The sequence below is a fragment of the Heptranchias perlo genome, chromosome 15, assembly GCF_035084215.1.
Source record: "Heptranchias perlo isolate sHepPer1 chromosome 15, sHepPer1.hap1, whole genome shotgun sequence".
NCBI lineage: Eukaryota > Metazoa > Chordata > Chondrichthyes > Hexanchiformes > Hexanchidae > Heptranchias > Heptranchias perlo.
Window position 1 is genome coordinate 31,771,769 of NC_090339.1, and position 20,352 is coordinate 31,792,120.

A 20,352-nucleotide genomic window follows, 5' to 3' on the forward strand; every position below is an offset into this window, starting at 1 on the left:
AATGCTTCCTTCATCTGGCATCTCTTTTCCCAGGCAATAAGTTTTTCTATATTGATACTTATTTTGTAGTCAGTTCAATTTTTTTTTTAAATCGATAAACCCGAAGAATAATTAAGGCTTACAGTACAGGACTGCACGCATGTTGAAAATAAAAGAGGTGAAGTAAATCATGATTAGGCAATACCAAGCTTGAGTTTTTAAAAAAAAAGAAAATTGCAGGAGCAAGGTGTTCCACAATTTTGAGGCCCTGGCAAAAGAATGAGTCAGAGTAAGAGACTGCGAGAAGTGTCATGATTTTAACACAGTTGAGACGTAGGGAGGAGAAAGAGCGTGTAGGACAGTATATTTGGAATGCAGAAGAAATGAGAGAAAAGTTCAGAATAGTGGTATGGTTAACATAGAGAAAGGCAAGAAGAATTGTGCTGGAGAGATATAGGTTGGAGGCCAGAGGTAAACTGTACTGCTGGACAGTATCAGAGAAGCACTGAAATTTAACCCATAACATCATAAATATTTCTACCGAGATGGTGGGAATTTGTGTCACACGTGGAAACTGAACTGTAACTCACTGTGAACAAAGGGTGCAAGATACACTTGGTCATAAAACTGAAGGCACATATCCTTTGGGCATTTTAATTATGGGATCCTTTACTTTATGGAATTTTAAGCCTTACTTGAGACATTTCAGCAATACTTCTAGTAGGCTGGAATCACTGGCGACACTGGCTTTTTTTCTTTCTGTCCACACAAGGTTTGCTCCATTTATTAGTGTACTGCACCAGTCGGTTGATTTCTCTAAACTGTAATCTGATCAATCTCATTCTTCAGCATGGGTCAGAAATTTCCATACAGGCACCACAAGCACTAGCTGAAGGAATGCCAGCATTTGTACAGAATATGGACTGTTCATGAGAATTTCAAATTTATACTGAAAGGTACACAATGTCTCAAAGAGACTAGGTAAATTAGTATAAAGCAGCACGTCACAACGATCATGAACCAGAAAGCCAAGAGTACCTCCAATATTTAGAAAACTTTGTGAAAAGGAGGATTTTTTCCCCATGTATATATTTTAGGTAAATGTTACGATAACAGTGTCAACGATTCTACAGTCACCATACTGTGAAGGAATGGTGTTCCTGAAGCTAGATTGAAAACCATCTGAGAGTTCCTCTGTAAGCAGCTTAACTTCATTATGCAACTTTTAGCTTGCAACTTTGTATGGGCTTATTTTTCTGCTAATCAAGCCAGATTTATAAGGTCTCACGTTCACTGACCCCACATTCCCAGAAGGGCGTCTCACTTGGAGTGTAGATCGGAGAATTTATTTTTATCTCCAACCTGGGCTTCCTTTAAGCAAAGCTCCCTATTAGAAGCATTGGATCAATAATGTATCCTATAATTTTTCCAGTAAACATTAAGCAAAAGGCATTACACAGAAATGAGAATATTTGACTTTACAAGTACAGGTGAAAGTAAAAGGAGAAATGTTGTGGAGGGAGGGTGCAGAAAAAACACACTTTTCATTTAACAGCACATCAGCTTATGGTTAATCAAATTGCTTAAACCAAGGTGACGTAACATTAACAATGGTACATTCCATATATGATTATACCTGTCTGCATATGATCATAAATGTATTTTAAATAGAACATTCAACAGCTATTTGTAATACTGTAAGGCCCAACTGAAAACCATTACTAAGCTCAGCATGTCAAACACACACCAGCAAGTTTCCAGTACTCTAAACCACTCTAAGAGGAGAATGCAAAGTTAAAGCTTTTTGACCTCAATAGCAAATTACCATTATCATCAAGGCAGATACATTTGTGAAATAAAGGGTTGGTTATCTCTTTCTCCAACAGCTCCACACCCCTCCCTGGCTAATCAGTCTATTCTCTTTTTTGCGCGGAGCCACTAGGAGGTCCATTCGAAATCATAAGGTATCAATTTTACCCAGTTACAGTATATGAACTACAGTTGGCACGTTCACTGCCTATGCATTTAGGGTACAACCCATTTAAGTGATTCTATAAGCACATGCAACTTTATTGCTAACAGTTGCCATCATTTCCTCTGGAAGCTTACTACTACAATACTGACAGTCCCATGTATGATATTGTAAGTCGTACATGCGTCCTAAGCATTGTAATTTATAATAATCTGTTAATTGTTCATCGAAAAGGTTTTGGTTTATAAACTCATTAGTTATTATCCATGAATTGCAAAAGTCTAAGTGTACTGTAAAGTCTTTTAATCTGTTTTAAATGTTCCATTATTGGAAAACATACATTGACTAATAGGTGACTGAACGAATTAGAGATACACATGCAGCTCAGTGCTAGATTATGAGCTAGCACGCAGACAAATGGCAAATGCCAATCAACATCAGAGTCCTAGTCAATGAATCTAAACAAATTCAAAACTTGCCATCAGAGAAAGTTGATTGCATGGTTTATAATAAAAGTCAATAAAAATTATAATGATATATTACCACACAATGTTAGCAGCATAAGACTTTCAGATTGTAATTTGCACATTCTGGCATGAGAACATTTACATTACAAGGATACAAAGCTTAGAAAATACAAGGGAACAAATGAATATCAAGCTATTTTCGTGACTAAATTAGTTGGAGGTGCAGCATGTTTTGTAAAAGCATATACATTTCATAACTAGAGGCCTCAGATCAGACATCTTCACAAGCTGAAAGCTTAGCACCAAAAGTTCCGTAGCTTGGAGCTGTTGGAAGCAAAGCTCATTGGCTGCACTATAAATGTATAGCATTTTTTTATGGTATCGAGGCATGGTTTTCATCCAGCCCTCAAAACAGTGGGGTTACTGGAACTCTTATTCCTAAACGGTGATTAACATGCGTACACCTTTTTAAACACCTGTTCAAGTACAGCTACAACACTGGCATCTACCCGACAATGTGGAAAATTGCCCAGGTATGTCCTGTCCACAAAAAGCAGGACAAATCCAATCCGGCCAATTACCGCCCCATCAGTCTAATCTCAATCATCAGCAAAGTGATGGAAGGTGTCGTCGACAGTGCTATCAAGCGGCACTTACTCACCAATAACCTGCTCACCGATGCACAGTTTGGGTTCTGCCAGGATCACTCAGCTCCAGACCTTATTACAGCCTTGGTCCAAACATGGACAAAAGAGCTAAATTCCAGAGGCGAGGTGAGAGTGACTGCCCCTGACATCAAGGCAGCATTTGACAGAGTGTGGCACCAAGGAGCCCTAGTAAAATTGAAGTCAATGGGAATCAGGGGGAAAACTCTCCAGTGGCTGGAGTCATACCTAGCACAAAGGAAGATGGTAGTGGTTGTTGGAGGCCAATCATCTCAGCCCCAGGACATTGCTGCAAGAGTTCCTCAGGGCAGTGTCCTAGGCCCAACCATCTTCAGCTGCTTCATCAATGACCTCCCCTCCATCATAAGGTCAGAAATGGGGATGTTCGCTGATGATTGCACAATGTTCAGTTCCATTTGCAACCCCTCAAATAATGAAGCAGTCCAAGCCCGCATGCAGCAAGACCTGGACAATATCCAGGCTTGAACTGATAAGTGGCAAGTAACATTCGCGCCAGACAAGTGCCAGGTAATGACCATTTCCAACAAGAGAGTGTCTAATCACATCCCCTTGACATTCAACGGCATTACCATCGCCGAATCCCCCACCATCAACATCCTGGGGGTCACCATTGACCAGAAACTTAACTGGACCAGCCATATAAATACTGTGGCTACGAGAGCAGGTCAGAGGCTGGGTATTCTGCACCAAGTGACTCACCTCCTGACTCCCCAAAGCTTTTCCTCCATCTACAAGGCACAAGTCAGGAGTGTGATGGAATACTCTCCACATGCCTGGATGAGTGCAGCTCCAACAATACTCTAGAAGCTCGACACCATCCAAGGCAAAGCAGCCCGCTTGATTGGCACCCCATCCACCACCCTAAACATTCACTCCCTTCACCACCGGCGCACAGTGGCTGCAGTGTGTACCATCCACAGGATGCACTGCAGCAACTCGCCAAGGCTTCTTCGACAGCACCTCCCAAACCTGCGACCTTTACCACTTAAAAGGACAAGAGCAGCAGGAACATGGGAATACCACCACCTGCACGTTCCCCTCCAAGTCACACACCATCCCGACTTGGAAATATATCGCTGTTCCTTCATCGTCGCTGGGAAATCCTGGAACTCCCTTCCTAACAGCACTGTGGGAGAACCTTCACCTCACAGACTGCAGTGGTTCAAGGCGGCGGCTCACCACCACCTTCTCAAGGGCAATTAGGGATGGGCAATAAATGCCGGCCTCGCCAGCGACGCCCACATCCCGTGAACCAATAATTAAAAAAAACCCTTTTTAAAACAAGCAAGGCTTCAAACATAGTGCAATTTAAAATTAAGATTGTTACAAAAACATATTCAGTTGTGGAAATTATGTAAATTTTTAGCACTGAAACATTACTGTGGGCACTGCATATATAGAACAGTCTGACAGTTTTCTTTATTATGTGCACAGACTTGGAAAATCACCAGGGACTGAAATAGCAAAGCATGCAAAATGGACTTGTGTACTGTATGTGTTGAATGTTACAAACATAGTGTGATCAAAGCTCGAAATGATTAGCATCTCTCCTGTTTAATACTTCCTGAGTAAAGCTCCTATCACTCTCAGCCAGACAGGAAGAATTCCTCCACCATTTTTAATGTCTTTTTTACATCACATCACTCAGCTGAATGGTTGTTAATGAGGTTGAAGAATTTTGCTACTATAAACATAAGCCTATTAAAATTTATGAAAGCACACTCCAGAAAAGGAATAAATCAATCAATACTGAACTGATAAATATTTGTTGGGTAGAGGACAGCAAGTTATTTCCTGTTTTTCTCCCTTTTGCTATGATTTTGTCCACTCAAATGTTACATACTGGCTTGACAAGGCACACTGGAAAAAAAATTACATTTATACAGCACCTTATGTTTCAAAGCACTTCATGTGTGCAAGTACTTTGTTATATAAACAAAAGTGGCAGCCATTCTGCACACAGCAATGAAATGCATAACCAGTTGTTTATTTTTGGTGATGCTGGCTGAGGGAGGATACTGGAAGAACCTTCTGCTTGCCTTCAAATAGCTAAATTGGATCTTTAACATCCACCTGTACCAGCATAAAGGGCAGACGGGGCCAGGGTTTAACACCCCATCTGAAGGAAGGCACTTTCAACAATGTATACTCACTCATTACTGTACTTAAATGTCAGCTTTGGTTAGATGCTTAAGTCCTGAAGTGATGCTTAGCTGGCGATCTATTTCCCCACCTTTCTTGATTTGACTACTACAAATCCAAGACATGCTTGGAACAATAAGCCTCAGATTTTCCTTCCTTTAAAAACAGAAGAATGGAACGAAAAAAACTTCACAGCTTACATCCATTTGGTAATCACTCTTTTGTGAACCCTTTCCATTCTTTAATGGCCGTTTGAAGGTATGTGTCAAAATCACATAATACTCCAGAAGTATTCTCACCATTACACAAGGTTGTAAAATCTTATTTAACTTATAACATAAGTTAATAAATACAAAAGAGTCACTAATAAATCCAATAAGGAATTCAGGAGAAACTTCTTTACCCAGAGAATGGTTAGAAATAAAAACAGAAAATGCTGAAAAACATTCAGCAGGTCAGGCAGCATCTGTGGAGAGAGAAAGGGTAAAAGTTTCAGGTCGATGACCGTTCATCGTTAGAATGTGGAACTCGCTACCATATGGAATAGTTGAGGCGAATAGCATAGGGTGCATTTAAAGGGAAGTAGATAATTACATGAGGGAGAAAGGAATAGAAGGTTATGCTGATAGGGTTAGGTGAAGTACGGTGGGTGGAGGCTCATGTGGAACACAAACACCAGCATAGATCAGTTGGGCCAAATGGCCTGGTTCTGTGCTGTAAAGTCTATGTAATATGTAATAATAAATGCTCAAGATTTGTACAAATATTTAATTGGAAAAATAATAAAATCTATTTATTTGCCTATAGATATATATTCTGATTTGTTTTTCAATTTAGTCTTTTTCCTTCCACCTTAAAGATGACCACAGACAGTGCTCTGAACTTACCGCTGATTGATACTTTCACATATTTTCATTTATCCCATTTGAATTTTAAATGATCTAAAAGCAGTGATCAAGATCTTGTGTGTATTTAAAATTTATTCGCAGAATCAATTCAAACAAAGACAGACTCCTGGGAAATTTCATCGCAGAGGCGATTACCAAATGACTATTTTACAAACCTCTGCATCTGTGGATAGGACAATTGAGCAGCAGTAGCATTTGTACAGTTAGTTTGATTAAACTCAGCAATGGTCATTTTCATCCCTTCGTGGTTTGCATAACAATCAAGACTTACTGTAAAGGACCAGGTTATCTGCTGAGTACCTCTTAAAAAGAGAGCTTGTTTATACACACATAGTGCACATGGTATCATTATCTTATGAACTTCACTAATCAGGCAGACTTTTATAATTAAATTTGCTGTTTAAGTTTTTTTTTGAGAGCAGTTGTGGCTGTTTTCTTGGATTCTTGGTGGGTACATTGGTTCCACAACAACTGATCACATCCACCAGTAGCTCTGGGCCCCATAGTCTTTCGATTTTAAGGATATATCACGTACTACCATTTAGGCTTTATCTTTAAAGGCTGGACTGTATAATCTCCGATGGAGATTCTTTGTAACCTTGGCTAGAAGAGATTCCATGCTACAAAGAGACAGACAGAAGGAGGGAGACAGAAGTTTGGGGGACAGGAGGAGAGGAGAGAGGAGAAAGATAGAAAGGCAGAAACAGAAGCAAAGGAAGTGGAAATGGCATGGTGCAACGAATCCAAAATGCACAGTGTGGGAATTTGAAAATGGTGTTTAATTACGACGAAGGCCATTGGTGGCAGCTTGGATCAGCCTTGCCTCTGAGCTATGCTGCTAATAAAATGATCTCTCTCTTTGGTTTGCAATTTTCATAAAAAATGACAGAACTGTGGAATCACTAAGCACTAGTAAAAACCATGGAATCACATGTAATAAAAGGTGGTTTATTCTGCTACCATAAACCAGTGATTTTTGCTGACTCAAAAGTGTGCAATCATATGTGGACCAATTGCTAACTGCAATGTATGGACCTGAACAACAGCTCCAAAAGAATGGACATCTCTGCCTTAAGGGTTAGGGTGGTCTCACAAACAATGGGTAGTTTACTTGTGTCCTAGGTTTAAGTAAATGGATTGAGTCCTTATAGGAAGAGAGTGTCCACTCCAAATCAGAAACAGAAATTCAACTTGTGTGGATTTCTCACTAGCTGGTATGGAGACTCTTAAGCATGGTGATGGGTTTTTGGAGGTGTCAAGACACCTAGCTGACTAAAAAAAACAGCTGAGCTCAATCCTGTGTTAACTGGCCCAACACACACACCCACACTTTCCAGCAGAGTCACTGGATAGTGATTAGAAAGGAAGAACTTGCATTGATGTAGTGCCTTTCACAACCTCAGAACATCCCAGAGCACTTTACAACCAATGAAGTACTTTCGAAGTGTAGTCACTGTTGTAATGTAGGTAACGAGAACATTGTTTTTTCCCCCACCCGCCCATTAGGTGCTGAAGTTAATTGTACCATCCAGATCAAGTAACTCAGCACAGAGTTGCAATCAAATCGGAAAGCTTCAGGTCTGTACACCACGAAAAACCTTTACCCACCGGGCCATTGGAGGCTCCAACTATGTTTTTACAAAATGAAAACCAGACATTGATCCTTTTTGAACCCATCGCTTTTTTTTCCCCCCATAAGTTCAATAAATCCAAGAGTAAAATAAGCACCGTGATGCTGCACTATTCAGCAATGGGATGCAAGTGATGTTGCTCAGTTTGCTGAGTTCCCAATGTGTGCCAAATGTAAGCTAGATGCTTGACAAGAAGAGTGGGAAGAGAAAAAGCAATCATTCTTAGTTATGCTCACGAATCTCAAAAGAACAACACTGTCCCAGGCTCAGCAACAGATTGCTTAGATGCTATTGGTGAATCATTTGAAGAGAGATGTTGGGAGAGCAGGTAGGGGAGGGGCAGTAGAGAGGAGGTGCATAACAAAACATTTTGTCCCCCAAAATAAAAATGTATTAAAAACAAAAAGGTGCAATTTTCTCCACGATCAAAAGGAACTATACTGCAATATGCATTTTTAGAAAATAACGGTTTCAATTGACATTATGCTATATTAAATGGAGCGAGATTTGTCCAAGGTTGTTCCTACACGCAAGAAAAACTCCAGAAAAAATGACAGTAGGGCACAGGGGGAAAAAAAAATGTCTTTTCAGCTCTTTGAAGAACTAAGTTTTAAAATTACAATACAACAATGCAGATGCAGAGCAATTAACACACATTCACTGCTTGCTGGGAAAATTAAAACTTAGTTTCTGAAAAGAAATCCTGAGTCTGATCAATAATAGCCTTGATATATTCAGAGATAATCGCTTTTATTTCATTTGGATACTCTTATTTTGATCATATTTCTGCTTTACAAGATACGCCAATACACAGCTTCATTCCAAGTACAGACTTAATAATTTCTATAAAAAGCAAGGAACTAAAGCACTATTCTAGGACCAATGATCTATAAACCAGAGGAGATTAATGCAAACATCTGTCCATCCTAAAAAACCTTTTGCTTGTAAAGCAGACTCAATGCAGGATGGTTCAAAAGATTGCTTTGATGTATTTCAATCCCTGTATATTACTAGCAGCTCTATTATTGATTTTGTTATCAGCACAAGGTTATTTTTTTGTCCTTATCCAACCCCCTCTCAAACACTACTTACCCCCACATATGCTTTACTCTTCTGGAATATGGTTTACCAGGCTCAGGAAAAGAGCAGCAGACATGTACAACCCACAGACTTAATTAGTATCAGCAAGGATTCCAACAGAATCTCCCCAGCTGAAGTGTTAGCCTCCAAAAAGCAGCTTTCATTTGACTGACTGGAATCACCTGCATAGCTCTGCAAATGCTGTTTGTGAAGTCATCGTCAAGCAAGCCATGTGATTTAAAGCTTGGATTAATATTGGGAGCAAGGCACTTTTTTTTCCCCCCTACCTTCTCCTTTCAGATTTAGACCAGTAGAACTTAGAGAAAATGTGATAATACAGATTCTTCATTGTAAATCACTGGGGAATACCCCAGGAAGCAATACCATATGCAAGTGACTCAGATATTTTAAATACATGTTATGTAAAACAAAAGTAGATTGCACCCAACATATTGATTTTTTTAAAATAAAAAAATATAAAATTAATACTTTACAAATATTATGCTTATATACGAAACCATTCTGTCTTCCATAATTTATTTAAAAACTGATGTTCACTTAACAGTATGGTAAATATATTTTTCTATAAACTTTTAGAAAATGTATACATTTACATTTTTTGAAAATGTATACATTTTCAGGTAATAGATTTTTCAGTTCCTGGTAAAATCTATGTTTAGTGTCATTCTGTCTTTCTCTCCTTAATTACATATTTGAGGAAAAATAACTTTCAGCTACTCCTATTCTACACATGATGTGGAGATTCCGGTGATGGACTGGGGTTGACAATTGTAAACAATTTTACAACACCAAGTTATAGTCCAACAATTTTATTTGAAATTCACAAGCTTTCGGAGGCTTCCTCCTTCCTCAGGTGAATGTTGTGGAAATGAAATCCTCGAATCCTTCACATTTATAAATCACAGAACAATGCCTGGTGATTACAGATAGTCTTTCCAACTGCCCGTTGCCACGGCAATCACAGTGTGCAGACAGAGAGGTGTTACCTAAAAGGCCACCGAATATACAAACCACCAAAAAGAGAGAGGCAGAGACATAGAAAAGACAGCAAATGACCCGTTATATTAAAAACAGATAACATATGTTCGCTGGTGGGGTTACGTGTAGCGTGACATGAACCCAAGATCCCGGTTCAGGCCGTCCTCATGGGTGCGGAACTTGGCTATCAATTTCTGCTCGACGATTTTGCGTTGTCGTGTGTCTCGAAGGCCGCCTTACCCGAAGGTCGGTGGCTGAATGTCCTTGACTGCTGAAGTGTTCCCCGACTGGGAGGGAACCCTCCTATCTGGCGATTGTTGCGCGGTGTCCGTTCATCCGTTGTCGCAGCGTCTGCATGGTCTCGCCAATGTACCATGCTCTGGGGCATCCTTTCCTGCAACGTATGAGGTAGACAACGTTGGCCGAGTCACAGGAGTATGAACCATGGTGTCCTCTCGTGTGATGGTGGTATCTGTGTCGATGATCTGGCATGTCTTGCAGAGGTTACCGTGGCAGGGTTGTGTGGTGTCGTGGACGCTGTTCTCCTGAAAGCTGGGTAATTTGCTGCGAACGATGGTCTGTTTGAGGTTGGGTGGCTGTTTAAAGGCGAGTAGTGGAGGTGTGGGGATGGCCATAGCGAGGTGTTCGTCGTCATTGATGACATGTTGAAGGCTGCGGAGAATATGGCGTAGTTTCTCCGCTCCGGGGAAGTACTGGACGACGAATGGTACTCTGTTGGCTGCGTCCCATGTTAGTCTTCTGAGGAGGTCTATGCGATTTTTCGCTGTGGCCCGTCGGAACTGTCGATCGATGAGTCGAGCGTCATATCCCGTTCTTACTAGGGCATCTTTCAGCGTCTGTAGGTGTCCATCGCGTTCCTCCTCGTCTGAGCAGAACCTGTGTATTCGCAGTTGAACACTTCAGCAGTCAAGGACATTCAGCCACCGACCTTCGGGTAAGCATACTCCAAGGCGGCCTTCGAGACACACGACAACGCAAAATCGTCGAGCAGAAATTGATAGCCAAGTTCCGCACCCATGAGGACGGCCTGAACCGGGATCTTGGGTTCATGTCACGCTACACATAACCCCACCAGCGAACATATGTTATCTGTTTTTAATATAACGGGTCATTTGCTGTCTTTTCTATGTCTCTGCCTCTCTCTCTTTTTGGTGGTTTGTATATTCGATGGCCTTTTAGGTAACACCTCTCTGTCTGCACACTGTGATTGCTGTGGCAACGGGCAGTTGGAAAGACTATCTGTAATCACCAGGCATTGTTCTGTGATTTATAAATGTGAAGGATTCGAGGATTTCATTTCCACAACATTCACCTGAGGAAGGAGGAAGCCTCCGAAAGCTTGTGAATTTCAAATAAAATTGTTGGACTATAACTTGGTGTTGTAAAATTGTTTACAACTATTCTACACAGTAATAGATTACATGTTAACACATCTGGACTTTGCTGTTGAAAGGAGTACACAGATTAACATTGGTTAAAAATTAAAATCAGTGTCACCAAATGAGACAAACCTCTGATTATGAAGCATTCTTTCTGATTCACACAAGCCATCCTCAACCTGCTCTCCCATGTCTCCTAGTGGTGACCCATAGAAAATGCATTTTTGCTTTCACCTTTAGACCAGCTATATCGTCACTGACAGGTGTGGATAACTGGCTTGCTCCCAGACCTCTTCCAATGCCACTCTACAGCCAGTTACTTCATGGTATGCTGAGACTGCTTTGCAGCGACAGCTGACCAGCATCTCTCCTTTTGGAAAACACGCGGCCACCATTTTGTAGCTTCCAATGACAGCATAGCTGATGTCAAAAACTCATTGTGTGAGGGAATCCTGAACATTAATGCAAGAAGCAAAATGCTGCAGATGCTGGAAATTTTAAATAAAAACAGGTCAGGCAGCATCTGTGGAGAGAGGAGGAGAGGAGAGAGCTGCATCACACAGGTTACGAATGCACAGGGCTAACTACTTCAAGTTGCCTATAGGTTTCCACTGTCAACTGCACCACATTGTCCTGCAAGCTCCCATGCAAGACCTTGACATTTATGTCAACGGTAGGGGCTACCACATACTCAATGTGCAGTTGGTCTGAGATACTCGCTAGCACATCATGCTAGTGCATGCCCAATTCTTAGGCTGCTGCCATGAAGCATTCATCCTTTGCTCCATTCCCCCCCATATTTGACTCCAGTGAAAGAGTCCGGCTGCTTAGGGAAAAGGAATATCTCCTCCAGACGTGGCTGATGACACCACTGCACAATCCAATGGTGGAAATAAGATACAATTAGGCCCACGCTTTCACCAGAGCCCACAATGAACAGACCATCTGTCTGGACAGATCCAGAGGCTCGCTGCAGTACAACTCACAATGGATGTCCAGAAACGTGCTGATGTGCTGCCTGCTCCACAACATTGCCATGCATTGGGAACAGCATATGAGGGCCTAAAGCATGAAGAGGAACAAGATTCTGAGGACAAGGATGACCAGGATGTGCCGGCATCCAAAACCTGCCAGCAGCCAGAACCCTTCGATAGCAGCTAATTGACGAGTGCTTTACCTGAACTGTCTTAGTCCTCTGCAACCTATCCAGTCACGAGCAGCCCCTATCCCATTCCTTCCATTCTGCAGAGAGATGCATCTGCCCAGAATGCAGCTCTGCAACGCTACACAAGTAAACAAGCACAATCCTTCAGACTCAGCACAACTATGGTACTATTGTATTGCCTGAAAGGGAGGTGGAAGCAGATTCAATAATAACTTTTAAAAGGGATAAATATTTGAATGGAAAAAATTTACAGAGCCATGGGGAAAGAGCAGGGGAGTGGGACCAATTGGATAGCTCTATCAAAGAGCCGACATAGGCACAATGGGTCAAATGGTCTTCTCCTATGAACTTCAAAACAGTCCCAGATTTCTCCAATCCTTATAGTTTTAAAATAACCCAACACAATCTCGAACTAAAACCCTGGTGAAATCCCCTGGTGCCTGTCTTGCATGCTCCTTTGGTTACGCTGGTGCACCTACGGGGTGCTTCCCTAGTGGTTGGAGCATGGGAGGTGGAAATCTGCTGTGGACGTAGTGGGTGACCGCTGAGAGTGCCCGAATACTGACTGCAGCATCTTGGTAGTTGCCATGGCAGTTCAGCCCAGCTGGCTTCCTGGAACCAGGATGGACATTGGTTGAGGGGGTGATGAGGGAGCAAGCGAGCCGTCATCTTGAGAGGAAGCTCCCATAGTGCCACAGCCACTCCCATGGAGAAGAGCAGGGAGTTCTCCCGATGTCCCAGCCGGAATTTATCCCTCAACCAACACCACCATTTATTTTGTTGCTCTTTGTGGGACCTTACAATATGCAAATTGACTGCTACGTTTGCTTATAAAACAATAACTGCACTTCAAAATATAATTTATTTGCCGTAACATCATGAGGGCTTGAAAAATTTTATATAAATGCAAGTTCTTTCTTTTTCTATTTGCAGGACAAATTTGCAGAATTAATTTTATGTAATTAACATCATCTGCTCAACAAATGCCACCCTTTTACAGGCAAAGTGATAGGCAAAGTTTATCCAAATTTATATGTTGGTATAATGGCAATCAATGAAAATGCCCTGAAAAAGAAAGAAATCACCAGCTTAACTTTTTTTTATTGTATTAAAAGCTCTTTGCTTCATGAATTGCTTGTAATCCCTCCCCATCCTCATTCTCCACTGCTTTGTCACTGTATCTAGATCAAAACTTGAAGATTTATTGAACCATAAATATTTTTTTTAATCCACTGAGCTATGCTGTCCTAGCTTGGCAAGTACTCAAAATTTCAAATTATTTTATAGCTCTAAGTCCTTTAAAAGTGAAAATTAATCAGAGTGAATAAGTTCATTACAAATTTCAAAATTTCAAACTAAAAAGTAGAAATGATAAGTGTATTTAGGCAATAACAGGCAAACCATGCATTATCAGAAGATTTACTACACTAGGGAATCATTTTAACCCAAGTTGAATTTGAATGCTAAAGCAAACGTGGGCGTGGTTAACTCCTCCCTCCCCCCCCTCCTTCATCCACCAACCCACTCTACACACTTTTCTGCTCATCACTAGCATTAGAGAACAAGTTTGCAGTTTTATATTTGAAAAATTTGTATCATTTGGGTAGTAATCAGGAGTGGAAACCCAGCCCAATTTTCCTTTCCCTAACCCAGAGGCGCTGTAGAAAAATACAGCGTTCCTACTGCTGCCTCGGCTGAACTCATAAATTAACCGTCATTCAGTTTATTTTTTTTTTAAAAACACAGCAACTTTTCCACCAAAGCAATTATAACATGCAGCTCCTTTACTTAAAGTTTTGGAAAGTAATTAATGATTGTTTGATCACTAACACATGACTTATGGAGAATGAATCTGCAACTAATTACTAGGAAATTCTGCATCCATAGCATGCAAAGTAAAATGGAACCAGACTGGACTATAAGCACTGACAATTCAAAATAAAGTTATTCTATGACAATCTTATGGTGAGTGACTTCTCAACTATTCAATGTTTAGATCTTAAAATAATTGGAAACATAGCCTTCTCTCACACACATCTGCAGGGCTCCCTTGCTCCATACCTTCATGTGGCTCCCTGTCCAGTGGAGGAACATCATCTGCCAAAGAAAAGTCCAGAGGTGCTCCTGCAATCTCCACCATATCTTCATCACTTGTGTTGCTCTGGTAACTATTAAAACTACCCCTTCGGTAAAACTGATCTTTGGCCATTTTTGCCTGCTAAAATCTGCAAGACAAAAACAAAATATTAGGAAACACTTAGATGGTGGAGTAGAAAACTTCTAAACTAATTTTGCTTTGCAAAAATATGTGGTTCAGAGCTTTAATGTTTTTACATAGAATTATGTAGAATTTACAGCACAGAAATGACCCAACCGTCTATGCTGGTAATTATGCTCCACATGAGCATCCTCCCACTACATTTACTTCATCTCACCCTATCAACATATTCTCATTTCACACCACAGAATAAGCACAGGACATTTTGTGGTAAAGATTGTGCTCATCAACAATTTGCATTTACATAGCACCTTTAATAAACAAAATGCCCTAAGGTACTTTACAGAAAAATAACAAGGAGGACAGTTACCAAGTCATGGGAGAGGGTTAGGAGAAATGACTGAAGGCTAGGTTGAAACAATGTGTTTTGAGGAGTTTTATAAAGGAGGGCAGAGAAGTAGTGGCAGAGTAGTTTAGGGAAGGAGTTCTAGAAAGTTGGACCAAGGCGATTGAAGAATCTGACATCCATGATGGAGAGAAGGGAAGGGGGGATGCACAGGAGAGCAGAGTCGGAGGACCGAAGGGTTCAAGAGGGAATGAAAAGATGAAGGAGGTTGCAGAAATGGGGAAGACGGGGCTCTGGAAGGATTTGAAGATGTGGTCAAGATTTTAAATTGGATGTGTTGAAGGACTGGGAGCCAGCATAGGTCAGAGAGGGCAGAAGTGATGGGCAAATGGAACTTGGTGCAGGATAGCATACGGACAGCTGTATTTTGGACAAGTTGTAGTTTGGTGGTGGTGGGGGGCTGGTGGACGATGGTGGGCCAGAAGGATGGCTTTGAGCAATCGAATTTGGAGGCGATAAAATATGGATAAGGGTTTCGCTGGTGGCAAGGCTTAGGAAGGGGTGGAAATGGACAATGTTCTGGAGATGGAAGTATGCGGTCTTGGTGATGGAAAGGACATTTGTTTTGAAGCTCAACTCAGGATTAAACCTGACGCTGTGCTTGCACATATAGTTTTGTTCAGCATCAGCAATGGGCAGGCAGTGGAATGGAATCAGTGGCAAGATAGGGGAGTTTATGATGGGCTCTGAAAACAGTGGCTTTGGACTTGACGTTCTGCTGAAGAAAGTAGTGACTCATTCAAGATTTGATGTCCGACGTGCAGTCAACAGCATGGAAATGGTAGATTGGCAGTGCTATTTGTTGTCAGCACATGAATGAAAACTGACCCCATACCGGCAGATGATGATGTCAAGAGAAAGCACACAGATAAGAGGAGTAGGCCAAGGGTAGATACTTGGGGCACTGCAGAGATGAAGGTGTGGGATAGGGATGGAACGTTATTGCTGGAGATATGCTGGTTTTATCTGGATAGGTAGGAGTGAAACCAACCAAGGGTAACCCCACAGAGCTGGATAATGGAGAGGATGACATGGTCAACCATGTCAAATGCTGTAGGGTGTGATATTTCACTATCCCACTTTCCATCAAGGTGAATGATGTTTCACTATCATTTCAGCCACGTTGGGTGCTAAATTGGGCTGTGTAGCACCCGTTGTTTCGGCGCAACACAGCCTCTCTGACATCCAAGATGGCGTCTTGGATGCGCACGTGACGTGCGCTGGATGCCAACTTGGTATAGGAGTTAGCGCAGGCGCAGATAACGAATGCTGGATTCATGTAAAGTAGGGAGAAAATGGCTTCAGTGTGCAACGCTGATTTAAAGCGATAGACAGCATTTTGGGACTTAACACTCAACTCAACGCACAGTCTTAACCCCGACCATCTGATCGCGTCTTGAGGACCCCAACCAGGGCTACTTAAAGGGACCGTGCAGGATTTACAGGTTAGTGGCTAGATTATTGCTTCTGGCTGCCGAGACATTTGTAACTGCTTTTGGAGGTCTTCTAGACTTGAATACTAGGACGTGGGGATACAGCCTAACATTTAGAGCCAAGATGTGCAGGAATGAAGTTAGGAAATGCTTCTACACGCAAAGGGTGGGAGACGATTGGAATGCTCTTCTGCAGACGGCAGTTAATGCTAGCTCAATTGTGAATGTTAAATCTGAGATTGATAGATTTCTGTGAACCAAGGGTATTAACGGATATGTGGCTAAGTAGGGTATATTGAGTTAGGTCACAGATCCACCATGATCTCTTTGAATGGTGGAACAGGCTCGAGGGGCTAAATGCCACTGTCACTTGCTGCCTCATGATATGCGCCACCTTCTCCTGCAAGAAATCAGGACGTGTGTCTAGGTGATGGTTCACCGATTCACAAGGTTGAATAGCGTGTGGCCTGTGAGTTGTGGATGGCAGCTTGAAAGAACGGTAATGTGTAAGGAAGCATCTGGTTGTAAGAGTTGAGTACTGATGGAAAGAATTTGTTGGTATGTGGGTGATTTGGGGGGGGGGGGTGGGGTGGGGTGTAGTGCGTGGTGCATTTGGTAGGAGACTCCATTGGACAATTGACCTCACTCAAGTCAAAGCACTGAACTTGTTCCTGCACTGCATTCATGTTGATGATGCTGTGTGCCTGGCGTTGACTTTGTCCCCCGCTGCCTCTTACTGCCTTTTGGATATACGTCTGCAGGGCCTCTTGACCCCCCCGCCCCCTGACTCCTGCAGATATAGGATGTCCCTCCTTCTGTCCACCTCTTGCACCAAGGTCTTTAGTGCATCAGCAGAGAACCTTGGTGCACACACTCTTGCAGGCCTGGTACGAACTCAGATCGGCAGACTGGTGAGGTCTGGCGTGCAGATTGGAGGATGTGGGATTTAGTAGTGTGCAACCTTTATTCAATGTTTTAACATAACTCATCAGTGTGTCAACATAAGGATGGGATCTGCATCTGTGTTTTCCGTGTGCGATGTCTGATTTCCGTTCAGACTCCGTGCAGACAGCAGATTATTATTTTCTGCAAATAACAGTTACCTTTAAGAGATTTCTAAGAAACATCCTCCCTTTAAGCAATTGAGCTCCCCCTGGTGGTGCAAATTGTAAATTGCATTGATTCCACATGCAAGGCCCAGAATGGAACGCTGAATGCGGGTGAATCCTCCTGCCGGCCGAAACTTGTGTCCTGCCTGCGCAGGGGTGATAGCACATCACGCTACCCACACCCAAAAATGGCCCTTATCCAATTTTTCCCCCAAAGTGTCAACATCAATTGCTCCCAAGTTATCTATAAGTTGCTAGAATAAAGCTTCCTCTATTTTCCTGCTCTTGTTCATTTATTTTCTGTATTCCTTGTACGCCTTTCATGCACCTTTGTTTTCTCCATATATTTTTGTATCTTCACCTTTGTTCGTCTCCTGTTGTGTAGGCAGCTCATATACTTGCAGCCCCATCCACTCTATCTTTGTTCTGCTTCATCTTACCTTCTCACCTTCCAGGTTCTGGAGACTCAGTGACTGAATCCTCCAATAGCTGACAAAATATAACCTCCAATAGCTGACATAGTGATCTGAGCGTCGTTCCCATTGTATTTGCATATATGTTCCATCTCATATCACAGTTCCCTCCCTTTTCTGCTATGCCCCAACACAGGACCTCACCACTTGGTTTCCTTCTAGCTTGGGAGAGAGTGGCCAGGCAGGCCAGAACTGGGAGATAACAGTACGGCCAGGATAAAAGCAAGTGAGCAGGGTATCGGGGCCTCCCAGAAGAAAGCGGAGCTCCAATTTTAACTCAGGGTGGCAGTCGTCTTGGCAGCGGCCAAGGCAGGCAGCAAACAGGCCCAACCTCGGCGGTGTGACACTCGGGAAATTTTAGTTCCCGAATCTCATCTGCATAGGACCCATCAGTCTCCCACCTGAAACTGGTGGGTAGCAACAGCTGGCCGGTGGGCAGGAGGAGTCCCTAGCACTCTGTTAAATGGTTGGGAGGGGATTCGGGAGGGCCTAGTGGTCGGTGGGGAGCGAAGCGTGGGAAGGGGAAGCCTAAACCTTCTTTGTGGGGTCCGGAGGAGCACTCCTGATCCCAATTCAGCCCAAGTCAAAAAAAGCTAAAAGAAAATTTTTTGGGCCTCTCCTGATCTCAACATAGATTGGCCTGGTGGGAAAGCGACAGCAGCTTCCCTGCTTAGGCTTCTGGTTAAAATAACAGTCGGGCCACAATAATGTCATTCGAGCTCAATCGGCATTGGTCCCTCTCGCCTGCTCAGAAGTTAAAATCGGAACCTGTGGAAAGAGAGCAGGACCTCGGCGGGTATGTCCCACGGGCAATTTTAACTGCCTGCCAGCTCAAATTCCATGGGTGGATCGGGTTATAATCGCCCCTCAGGAGTGGGAGTGGCCTTCCTGTGGATGGGAAAGAGTTAGGGTGGCTAGGGTTGGAAGGGAGTGAGTGGAAGACCCGGGTCTGAAAGCAGCACCTAATGCAGTGCCAGGAGGCAGGGCTGAAGTGAACCTACCCGTCCACCCCTATATGAACAGAGTGAAGTCCTAATAATTGTATTATTGCAAAATTTATGGCCATAACACTTTATTAAAAATATTGATGCCTCATCTAGTATACATGATGTGGAGATGCCGGTGATGGACTGGGGTGGACAAATGTAAGGAGTCTTACAACACCAGGTTATAGTCCAACAGCTTTGGACTATAACCTGGTGTTGTAAGACTCCTTACATTCATCTAGTATATGTTGTAAATTAGGTTTGGCTGGAAGATGGAATGAAGCGGCAGACAAACTGTGTCAACTGTATGTTGCAGAACCTTTTATCTCACCCAAAAATCAGAAATGACACTATAGACACAGTTGTAGAGCCAAAATTCTGGGCTGTGATTTGCTGAAACACGAAGACTCTGTTCAACTGGCCACACTTCTAGAATCTGATTGGTTAAAGGAACAACTGGTTCTGAGATTGGTGAAATAGACATTACACTCATATCTACAATCATACTTGCATTTATTTACATGAAAGATGCCTCCATGGATCAATGTATTATTAATACGATGCTTCATCTGTACAGACCAGGAAAATCCCAGGTTCAATCCATGGCTTATATTGTGTTTGTTGATCGCAGCCAAGATGGCGAATGGGCACTACAATTAGCCTAGATATCCTCAAATTGGATGGAGAGGGGGGCCTTTGCTGTAAAGTGTCTGCAGGAATATCAATTAACAGGTTCTGCTTAGCTGTGATGCCTGCCCACAGTAAAGCAGCATGCTGTAATTCACTGTCTTGGCTCACATTTAAAGAGTGACTACATTGGTGAGGTACCAGAGGCAACCAATACAACAATATCCCAGGAAAAGTCAAGACTTTCAGGAGAAAATTTGGGGAAAAAATGTAAAATGTATCTTTTTTATCCTTCAGAAAACTGCCAAAAACAGTTAAGCTGTTAAAAGAGTGATAACTTCATAAAGGATTAGAGTGCAATTTAAAATTAACAGAATAGCTAATTTAAGTTAAAATTTGTTTAGGATTGTTTCTGTAATTTTAGTAAAAATTGTGATTACAGGCTACTTAGTTACACTAAACTTCTACAGATCACAAACAAACATCCTTTCAGATATACTGACAGCAGCAATTTCTTCTGCTGCCACTTTCCAAGACACTCCGTACTGAATATTCAACGTGGAGCTTTTTCTACCAACAGCTCGTATCATGACTATGTGATGCATTGCATCCCTAATCAGGCTTCAGTCTGGGACAAAACCAAACCAGGTCTGTGTAACTCCAGGCAAATC

General features: G+C 42.2%; 1 protein-coding gene across 2 annotated transcripts in view; it reads right to left on the minus strand.

Moving 5' to 3' along the window:
• Positions 1–20,352, minus strand: part of LOC137332969 (H(+)/Cl(-) exchange transporter 5) — a 112,106-nt gene that overhangs the window by 52,959 nt on the left and 38,795 nt on the right. For both annotated transcript variants that reach the window (XM_067997020.1, XM_067997019.1), the window contains exon 2: positions 14,491–14,654. In XM_067997020.1, coding sequence (XP_067853121.1) covers positions 14,491–14,638 — 148 coding nt within the window. In that variant the 5' untranslated portion in view covers positions 14,639–14,654. The remainder of the gene's footprint in view (positions 1–14,490; positions 14,655–20,352) is intronic.